The sequence below is a fragment of the Camponotus floridanus genome, unplaced genomic scaffold, assembly GCF_003227725.1.
Source record: "Camponotus floridanus strain SB8 unplaced genomic scaffold, Cflo_v7.5 scaffold7, whole genome shotgun sequence".
Classification (NCBI taxonomy): Eukaryota; Metazoa; Arthropoda; class Insecta; order Hymenoptera; family Formicidae; genus Camponotus; species Camponotus floridanus.
In genome coordinates, this window is record NW_020229838.1 from 662,600 (window position 1) to 673,831 (window position 11,232).

An 11,232-nucleotide genomic window follows, 5' to 3' on the forward strand; every position below is an offset into this window, starting at 1 on the left:
ATTATAATTATGAGATAATTTAGAAACATTTTTTGACATATATATGTGTGTGTGTATGTGTATAAAAAAAGAGAGAAAGAGAGAGAGAGACATTATAAAAGTTGGGATTTTAAAAATGTTGATAATTATTGTGAAATATTATTTATATCCTTTTTAAATGAACAAAATTATACGAATTAAATGAACATATGCAATGATGTAAAAAATTTGATGTAAAAAGAATATCTAAAATAATTCTACAAAAATTTTGTGATTATTTATACATATGCGTTTAAGAAGGATTTTGTACATGAAAATTGTATTTAGTTAGCTTTATTTATTCATATATGATAGTAACTTTTAATTCAATTTCAAAGACTTTATTTAAAAAATATCGTATTGTTTTTCAATATTACACAGAACGAAATTTGAACTTTCTTCAAAGCTCTTTTAATGCAATAAGAAGAGAATAGCGTTTGTGAATATTAAGTAACTTTACTTTACAGTGTGTTTATGTTTTACAAAATCTTCACTCTTTTATGTACATAAAATGAAAGTAAAAATATCTACTTTAATTTGCGAAATATTAAAATATTAATCCCAATTGATTTAAAATTATATTATTATATGATTTAAAATTATATTATTTTTAACTCGTTGCAAAAACTTGTCTTAAATTATCTTATTATCTATTCCTTAATCTTATTAATCTTTTTTCGCCTTTATATGTTTTCAGCGGAAGAATTGGGAAGCAGTAAATTAAGCACCACATTGCCAACAGCACCGATTGAGCTCTCGCAGTTTCCGAAACTCTGCGAGTTGCGCCGAAAATTCCCGGTTCTATACCGAGTTGAGTTTCAGGTGAGACCTCGTAAATCCCATTTCCCGTCTACTCATTTAACTTTGGTCACCTTTTGGAAAGGTCGAGCTCGACTTTCCGCTTCGACAACTTTTACGGCTACTCTTCACTTCAATACTTCGATTACCGACAATGACAATTAACAATAATTACATTTTATAGTATTTTATAATTACATTTTATACTTTACTAATTTAATTCTACTCGTTTCTCAGACAGCGTACAATTAATATTTAAAAGAGACGTGTCCGTGTAGTTGTGAATTAAAAAAATGTCACTCTTTCCCGACAACGCTCTTTTGTAGTGCGATAATACGCAATTATTTTGTAATAGCACTTTAATCACTTGTAATTTTCGTACAAATATCAAAGGTAAACACTGATCAGTAGATCATGTTATATGTCGGAATAAGTTTATCTGCACATTAATATAGATGCATGCGGAAATACGTGTCACAGTCGATTCTGCATACGTATGTACGTGCAAGCATGCATCAAGCAGATATCAGTGCTTGATAGGATAGATAGACAGCCAAGAGACAAAGCGACTCCCTCTCAGTAGGTCGAGAGAAATCGAAATTCACTACTATCGGTTTCTCATTAGACCGTCGCCCGATTCGAGACGCGAATTCCGCGGTACACGAAGATATGCATGCTTTATTCCGGCAATTTCAAGTAGATATTCAAAGCTGACGATTATAAGCCGCTCTATCGCAAGAATATTGTGAATTTGCGTCTCTGAATTTGATAAGTTAACGTTAATCCTAAAACATTTGGCCTGATTGAAATATAAACGTCAAAATTTTAATTTTCCTTCTGCAATTTTAATATTCTTTAGAGATTGTATAAATTAAAGTATATTATTTTTTGGTCTTTTTAATGTGGAGATCCCTTTTTAAAAATTATCAGAGAAGCATCTTTTAATTTTCTTTTTAACTATTGATTTTATTCGCGTTTAAAGCACAAACGGAATTTTTTTCATTAGACATTTCAAGTTGATGGAACATGTATTTTATCGCAGTGCCATCGTCAAAATTTTCCTAGCGCAACTTTCTATTATAAACATTCCTTGCCACCATTATTATGCAAGTAGCATGTATATAAGGTGTTGTGCGCGTGTATGTTTGTGTGCACGCGAAATAAAATAAAGCCCCATGCGGACGACGAAACACAATTGAATTCTTAACTGCAATGCCTTGGAAAAGCGACATACATCCGTCTGATCTCCATTCTTCGCTTCATATCTCAGCCACAACACGTTCTACCCTGCGTTGCTGTTTCAGAAAAGACGAGAGGTCTCAAGCGAATATTTACATATTTCATCGAGTTGCTCTCACATCCCTCCTTCTCGAAGCGTAAAATCGATCTACGTCCTTTGTAGTAAGAAAGTACTTGTTCCCCGTGTATGCAGTTTTACTTTTGAGAAATTTATGTTACCGTTGGACGCGAGGCCTTTGCAAGACCATTCCATCTTTCACATCTTCGCGACGCGAGGAAAGAGATCAGGTGGATTCAAAGATATTTTATATTTAATAATTTTTTTTTTAAAGCGTTCCGATAACGAGCTCGGTTCATATCGTAGCTTTTGCGATACGATATCGAAAGGGACGAGGAGTCTTTTCCAAGGTATATCATCTGCTAGTGAAGCGCCTCTGTGAAAGATCCGCCTGACACGTGATAAGCGTTTCCTAAACACGGCAAAATCGAACGGCTTTTTTTCCGGGCGTTCACCATCGACACGAGAAAGCTCTTAACCCCGCTCTCGTACGGTATGCACGACGATGCGACCCTCGAGTGTCGTTTATACGCCAACGGAGATTATCTCAGGGATATTCGATGTCCTCGCAGCGCACGGATTTTTTCTAATCGCTGAGGATACGAAGATCTATCTATTTTTTTTTTACACGACATCAATTTTCGGCGGTTTCTGCTTCCGAGAAATTTTGCATCTCGCCGAAAAAAGGAACTCGTTCTTCTCCGCATTCTTTTTTGTTTCGCCAACAAGGAATAGATCTGGTGAACTATCTGTGGATAACGATAAGAGAACGAGAACAGGCGGGGAATGATGAAAATAAAGAGGGTGGGACGAAGGCAAGGGTGGGAATGGCAGCCGTTGAATTTTAATCCGGCCCGCGCGACGCAGCGACGCGAAAACCATCTGGGCGTGATTTTTAAATTAAACTCGCCCAGCATTATCGGAAATAAAAGTTCCCGATGTTCGACAAATACTGGCGGATAAAGCGTCATACGTATTCATGAAAGCGGTGCGTAGAATTCGAAAAACTTCCGGGAGCTGCGCATTTATGCGTCGCATGAATTAATTAAATTTTCAGCAGCGGAGAGTTGTTAATAGTGATGGTAATAATGAAAATGTATTCGCGTCCAATCAACATGTAAAGTCCGAAATATTCGGCAACCGGAAATAAAATTGATCGGAAAATCGTCCATACCTGTCGGCGACGATACAATTTAAAGAGGACCGTCGCTTGGACGAGCTCGGTGAATTTAAGCGACAAATAATGAGACACGTGCGGCTGTCGCGTGATTTTTCTCATTTACCGCGTCTTAGACGTCGGATGATCGCCAAAGAAAATTACTTTCTGGCTACTGAAAACTTCCACTGTATATCGCAATGGTGTATACATCATGCAAATATTCGCAGCTGCTCACCACGCCAAAAATATGCGCCATCTGCTAACGTTTATTCACGCGATTCCAATTAAATCAACGCGAGAGCGTATTTTAAAATTTTTTTTCGACGCGTTTTCTACGGAAAATTGAATCCATCATCTGTATTCATTAAGTGAAGAAGTGTACGAGTTTTGCGCGTTATCACGTTATAGGCTAAGAACTTTTTCCCCGATACGGATATTGTGAAACTTTCAAAAGAATATTTTCTCTTTTTATCTTAAGCATATTTGTAATCAAAGTTTCGTCTATAATTAACTGTCGATTTTATCACGAGAATAAGTTATTAAAGCACGGAAAAAAAATATTTAATACTCCTCTCTCCTTCTCTTCTTTTGTACAATATTTCATACATTTACTGACAAAGTTTCTTTGATTTTCCAAATGCTCTATAACATTCGATTTATTCAACATCCGCGTATTCACGTTATTGACGCGTGATACAGTGATTCAACGATTCAATGGTTTAATTATAACATAGCCAAGAATATCGATGATAAAAAATGTAATACTCGTGATTATTTCCTTTAGCGCGAGTAATAATATTCGACGTAAAATATATAATCGATTACATATCATGATAAACAATTTCATGTCGTTAAATTTCTATAATTTTATTATTTTCATTTGGATTTTCTTTTCGCCATAATTACAATTAAAATTTCTTTATTATTGTTATTATTTGTTATATTTAATAATATTTTATAATTGTTGATATACGCAACAATAGAATAATGCGTGCGAACATGCAAATGTGCAAATAAATTCATATTTATAAATAAAGAAATTTCATATTTGTACTTTTATGTTGCAGACAGCGACGAAGGTGGAAACGCATTCATGCAGACACGCCACAAAGCCCGCGAACAAGGCAAAAAATCAGAATCAAAAGTGTATTCCGTGTAAGTCATCAATCGAGCCTCTTATTACGTCACCGCGAATATTACCGTTTCCGCCTCCGGAAGTGAATCACGTTGATTGCACGCACAATTTGCAGACGCGATGAAATAAAACGTCGATTCAAAACGATGAAAAGCTGCATAACGAGCTCTTGTAATTATTCGTGGACAAGCGAATACGATTGTAATAGCGTGTGTCTCTAATAAAATTGTAAAATTTGTGTTGAATATGATTTTATCACATGCATCTGGTAGAAAGAAATAATTATCATTGCATTAATAGTAACTGTTTCACGGTAGCTTCTGGATTTTCGTTAATTAACTTTCTCGCGCAAGGAGGAACAGGAAACAAATTATGGTTACAAGACGGTTGCAATTGCCGGCACGACTGTTCCTTTAACGAGAATTTATTTTCGTTCTAGAATAAGAAGGTGGCCTCGCCATCTAAGAGAGCTCTAAAATATATTTCTCCGTTTCTTTTTATAGACGACTATAATAGGGTAGTATTGGAGACGATAGAGGGCGAGCCTGATTCCGATTACGTTAATGCATCCTATGTAGATGTGAGTATATCACGATATTCGATAATAAGCATGCGAGTATTAATTCTCGAGGAGAGAAATTAAGCGCGCTCTCAATTTACGTGATCCAATGTTGCAACGAAATCATGTCTTTTCTCATGGGAAAGACGGGGATTTGGCAGATTTGGATTCGCGTCTCTCTCTCTCTCACTCTCTCTCTCTCTCTCTATATATATATATATATCTTTCTCTCTCTCTCTCTCTCCTTCTTACAAGCTGATTATCCATCCGCAAGCAAGGCTTAGGCGTATATTAATAATGTGGCAGGCGTTGAATTGCAGTATGTCGATATTGACGTTGCATTTCAGAGTATACTGAAACCGAACGCTTACATCGTCACTCAGGGACCCATAGAGAATACAGTGACGGAATTCTGGCGGATGGTCTGGCAAGAGCAGGCCTCCTGCATCGTTATGCTGACGAAGACCTTTGACTTTATCAAGGTAAAGAGACCTAGTGTAACATGAAATTCTTGCGAATAGACAGAATGCGAAACTTGGAAATATAGTCGATTAAAGTTATTTCAGCGCGCAGGAGAAGCCCTGCTGTTTTACTGCGAGAAACTGACATTGTCTTCATGCTAGCATTAAACTTAAAGTCCATTGTATAAATTCTGTAAATTGCCGCTCGTAACCTTTTTCACAAGTGCAATTCTCTGTCGCAGGTAATGTGCGTGCAATATTGGCCTGCGAGTAAGGACAAAGACGAGGAATACGGCGGTATTGGTGTTTCGGTGCTAAAAGAGGAAGAACTCGCCAATTTCCATATAAGGACGATAAAGCTCTACAAGAAGAACGAGAATAACGTGAGTCCACTTATCATTGCCGCACGCAATTTTTGCGTTTTACATTATCGGATATGATATCAAGCGTAAAAGGGGATAAAATTAAAAAGAGTATTTATTTCCCGGCATACAAGCCTTCGTTCGTATTAATAACTTTTGACATACGCAGCAACAGAATATAACGCGTGCGGATACGCAAATACGTAAATAAATTCAATATTTAGACGAGAAAGAAGGCAAATACGCGTGATGGAAATCGATCGGCAATTCAACGAACGACAAAACATTCAGACATTCATACCAGTCGTGTATGAATGTGTACCAAATTTGTGTACAAATTGAAAAAAACTCACGATACACGTGCTCTGTTATTTTGTCATCGTTGACGAGATGACGATGCTAATCCATCGCGACACGATTCTAAATATCCGGATATATTCGTATATGGTGAATAAATCACGAGGGTCTGCAGGAGCGCGCGCCACATCAACAAAGATTATCCGGATAATCCGCGGTCGCACGAGAATTCGTTAGGGATTCTTCCCCTTTTTATTGACCGAAAAAGTTTCGCGGAACATTCGCCAAAAACTCGCGAGTGTAAAACTCTCTCTATACAACTGGACAGTACAGCATTGGACTCGGCAGCGAATTCCGGATGCAAAACTTGTCCCGAAGTAGGGAGATCGCCAGATTGTCGCCGGAGAAGAACGAGGACGAAAGAAACAAACTTGCCGAAAGCGTTGTGGGCGAAATTAACTGTGTATAGGCAGAGATCGTCGTCATTTCAGGGCGTTGCCTGAATGAGAAATGTACGAGCTTATACGATACGGTCGATACGATAAATTCGTTTACAGAGTTTTTTACTCCGGAGGCTAATTTAATTGTGCTTCTATCCACGAGAGAGGAAAACGAGAAACGACAATTGCGGGGACTTTTTAAAGCTCTTTCAAGCCGTCCCGTGCTTTGTGATCTAATTCCACTTCCGGCATCGTTACTTATCTACTCCTTTTCTCGTTCAACTTTTTTTTCTGTTATTTGAAAATATTTTTTGCAGATGTTTTAAAGCTGTACTCTCTTTCCTTTCGCGTTAATATTTCCGACCGTGTCTCTAATCCTTGGACTTCGTAGTCTCTCGTGTCGCATCAAAGAAAATGTTTTTAAAAACATTTCAATATTAAAATGTTTTTAATAAATTTATTTTGTGATTTCATTCGCACGCATTTCTTATTTTTTGGTATACAAATCTTTTATTTATCTATAAATAGGAAAATTGAATATGCGAAAAGTGTTTAAAGACGATTAAAGATATAATTAAGTAGATTGAAATCGATAAACATTAAAGAGCATCGATTAAACTTTCGTTTACATATTATCATCTATCAAATTATACCTTGAATTTGTATATTAATATATTTTTTCTCAAAATAGTGGCGAATTTTCTCATCATCGTTTGATTTTTCAAAGGTCTAAAATAGCTATAAGCCCGCTTATTCGCAACATATCATCATTGAGAAGAGTCATAACTAGACAAGAGCGATCTCACGTCACGAGACAAGTGACACCTCATTAAAGTTCGTCGCCTGTCTCGCGTTCAGCACTTTATGACGTAAGAATATTAACTAATGATCCCCGTACAAAACTAACCGGTAACGATGCGCGACGATGTCTATCAAACGACAGACCGATTATTACTACAGAAAGATTATTCTTGAAATTCACAGACTCGGAAATTTAATATAAAGAAAGAGGAAAGAGAGAGAAGTAATCTCATTCCGGAAGTAGCAAAGAGCTGCTAGCTGAGGCGTTATATAATGTCTCAACATGCGACGCCGAGAGCGACGCGAACAAGATGCGACTGTCGAGCTTAAACATAGCATGTCGGGATAACAATCAAGAGGAAAATCTTGATCTTCGGAAAAGTAATTTTCCAATGACGCAGATTTCGAAAAGTATATACATCGTTTCGTCAATTTGTCGAGCGACGATTCTTTCAACCTTTTTTTGATCATATATTTCAGTTCGATCTCACATATATATTTCAATTATAACTTGTGATAAAGTAGATTATAAGTAAATAAATAAATTATAATTAGATATAGGTATCTATATGCGTGTGAAATAGGACGGAAATGAAATACAAATGATTTCAATTTAATTTCATGAAAATGAAAAAAATGATTGAATAATTAATAATGAATAAATAAATGAATAAAAATAATTTTTATCAAAATTATAATAAAAATGAATCGTAATTTGTGTTATGTGAACATGTTTTCGCAGGAAATTACGGAAGAAAGAACATTGTTGCAATTTCACTACACAGAGTGGCACTCGCACACGTGTCCCTTCGGTAACGCGGTGCTGGAATTTAGACGGCGTGTCCGAGCCGTTGTGGGCTCAACCATAAAGAATGAATCCGGACCTATGGTTGTTCATTGCAAGTAAGGGCGCGATTTAAATGTTTATTATTCGAAAAAGCAAGCGGCGCACGAATGAAATAATAAATTTGTTTGTTTGTAATGTACAAAGTGATGGTGGCGGACGTTCGGGGGTATATTTAGCGATCGACGCGAACATGGAACTGGCCGAAGAGGAGGATGCGTTCGACGTGTTTGGTTATTTGAAGAAATTAAGGCAGAGCAGGAGAGGACTCATAGAAAATTTGGTACAATACCAGCTTTTGCTCAATATCACGAAAGTTATTGTGTAAACCGAAAGTCTTCATATTTCGAAAAGTTTAAAAAAATTTTAAAAATTCATGTATAACGCGAATACATCTTATTTTTAACGAAGCACCTTGATAATTATCAATAAATAAATTTTATCATTAATTTCTCTTCTAATTTTAATTACTTTGTTTTTCGGAAATTGACTAATAATAATATATATGATGTATATTGCTTTGATAGTGCTAACTTATATCTCAGTTTACATTGTGCACAGGAACAGTACAAATTCATTTATGATACGCTCGAGGAATTTGTTGTGTGCGGTGTGTCGTGGTTTCCCGTGGCGGAACTGTCGCAGCGTTTGAAGCAGAAGAGCATAAAGAACTCTATAACCAAGATGAACGAGTATCAACGAGAGTACCAGCAGATTTGTAAACAGACACCGCGCTTTACCATTGGCGATTGCGCCGGTGGACACAGGGCCGATAACAGAGAGAAAAATAGAGACGTTCTAGTAGTTCCACGTGAGTTTTACGCGGCCAGCAGTCGCGAAAAAATGGCTTCTTCTCTCGACCAAAATAATTTCCCTCTTTTTTACTTATAGCGGACAATTTTCGACCGTATCTGACCAGCTTCCAGGGCAACAGTTTCACGGATTATATAAATGCCGTCTTTGTTGATGTAAGTCAGTAAAATATATATAAATCTCTCCATTGGTCACGAATCTTTACAATTTATTTCGCGTTGAAAAAAGGTGCATTTTTAATCGAGATAAAGCTTTTAATAAAATATCATAACAAGATTTCGTGGTGACAATTATATTATTTACTGCAAACAATTATCTATTATTAATATAAATATAAACCAGGCTTTCATTTATATTAATATCGCGAATAGCAATAATCCGTTCAGTAATCAATAATTGCTAAAGCTCTAGAATATATAGATAGAGAACTCTGCGATATATATTATATACACGATATTATATATACGATATTTCTTGCGATCCATTTGGCAATTGTGCATTGCCAAGTTCTCTCCAAAAACACTCATCTACTCTTGCTATACCACGCAGGGCTACACGAAACCGAGGGAATATATCGTAACGGAATGGCCCCTTCGACACACGTGCGGCGAATTTTGGTCTTTGGTTTACGATTACGAGTGCGCGGCAGTAGTAGTGCTGTGCGTGCCGCCTCAGGGATCCACAAATTTTCCCAGCTTTTGGCCAGAAGGAAGGCATTCCAAGAAATATGGGCCCGTATTTACGATCGACCACATCAGCCATAATCATTATATCAACATAAAAACCTGGGTAAAACTTAATCTCCGATTCTTTCTTCAATCATCAAAACTCTGAAAATACCAAATAATTCCAACATTTTGGCTTTATTTTTGAAATTTTTCACAAATGAAAAAATTTGACAAATATTAGGAGAAATGAAAAATTTTCCTACTTATAAATTATCAACAAACTATCTCAGGTTTTTAGGATAAACAAGAAGATCGTCTCGTTGACGGAACTTATGGCGGGGGTGAAAGCGCCGCCAAAGACCGTACAATTGTTCCAACTGACCTGTTGGCCAATGGGCCACAAAGTGCCCACCTCCACAAATAGTTTAGTGGAACTCATGAATATGGTCGAGAGATGGAGGCAACGAACGGACTATGGACCGGTAGCTGTGGTATCGCCCGATGGCAGGAGCCGTTGTGGAGTCTATTGTGCCGCTAACGCGTGCATAGAACAGGTTATTCAGGTTGGCGAGGTTGACATTTTCCAGGCTGTCAAAACTGTGCGTAGACATAGACCTCAGCTTATAGAAAATATGGTATGTACTTTTTTCTAAACCATAATGAAATTACAATATATATTTAATGTATATTTTTTCTTCATCTAATTTAGATAACAGCTCAATATCTCTTTCTAACTTAATTTGATTTGTTTAATTTAAATTTCCAAATCTGTGCCGTCTCTATTTTTTCTCTATAAATATTATTATATTTTTATAATTCACGATTTGTCGGTTTTGGAGATTAATATTTCTTAGATCCATTATTATAAGAAACCAATTTGAAAAAAATTAAAATAATATTATCAAATTATACTATCTAATAAGAAGCACACCATTTCTAATAATTATTTATAGGTTTAAATTTTTATTTTTTCGCTAAAGATTTGAGCTTATATAAAATAAAATTGTATATTGACTTTACTATGATTAATGTACAAGTCTCTAATATCGTTTAATATAATAACAAATTATATATATATATATATATATATATATATATATATATATATATAAAAGTAAGATATACTGCTGTATATATTAGAACTAAAGGAATATCCGTAACATTTATTTCTAGACGGAATACAAGTACTGTTACGATCTGGTCCTGCACTACGTGCTGCACTATTTGAACAAAGATATGAATGAGAAGAAGTGAGAAAGCGAGTTGAGGGACGAGCTATGGTTCATCGAATTCGGTCGGGGAGCAGCGCTGCCGCTGACTCCGGAGGAGGCACCGGTGGACGGGGAACCGATCGTGCCCTGCGCTCAAGGTCGCGTCGTCATCGAGACAGCGAGGCCGGCGCCGCCGCACTTCGCTACCTGCTCCACTTATCGTAGACCGCTTCTCAGTCGCACGTCAAACGAGGTATCGATCAGCGATGGAACGATACCATCGTCGAGCGGCACCGAGAGCCAGGAGCAGGAGCAGAAGATCGGCGGCAAGGGCGCCGTCAGCAAGGGCACGACAGCACCGCAGAGTCC

At 36.8% G+C, this 11,232-nt stretch overlaps 1 protein-coding gene across 1 annotated transcript in view; it reads left to right on the forward strand.

Moving 5' to 3' along the window:
- LOC105251561 (receptor-type tyrosine-protein phosphatase kappa) overlaps positions 1-10,978 on the forward strand; it is a 64,222-nt gene extending 53,244 nt beyond the window's left edge. Inside the window, exons 3-14 of the mRNA XM_011258454.3 lie at positions 716-840; positions 4,340-4,427; positions 4,911-4,987; positions 5,314-5,448; positions 5,670-5,810; positions 8,070-8,230; positions 8,319-8,454; positions 8,733-8,982; positions 9,063-9,139; positions 9,534-9,773; positions 9,943-10,287; positions 10,826-10,978. Of these exons, the coding sequence (XP_011256756.1) occupies positions 716-840; positions 4,340-4,427; positions 4,911-4,987; positions 5,314-5,448; positions 5,670-5,810; positions 8,070-8,230; positions 8,319-8,454; positions 8,733-8,982; positions 9,063-9,139; positions 9,534-9,773; positions 9,943-10,287; positions 10,826-10,906 (1,856 nt within the window). The 3' untranslated portion in view covers positions 10,907-10,978. The remainder of the gene's footprint in view (positions 1-715; positions 841-4,339; positions 4,428-4,910; positions 4,988-5,313; positions 5,449-5,669; positions 5,811-8,069; positions 8,231-8,318; positions 8,455-8,732; positions 8,983-9,062; positions 9,140-9,533; positions 9,774-9,942; positions 10,288-10,825) is intronic.
- Positions 10,979-11,232: the final 254 nt, after the last annotated feature.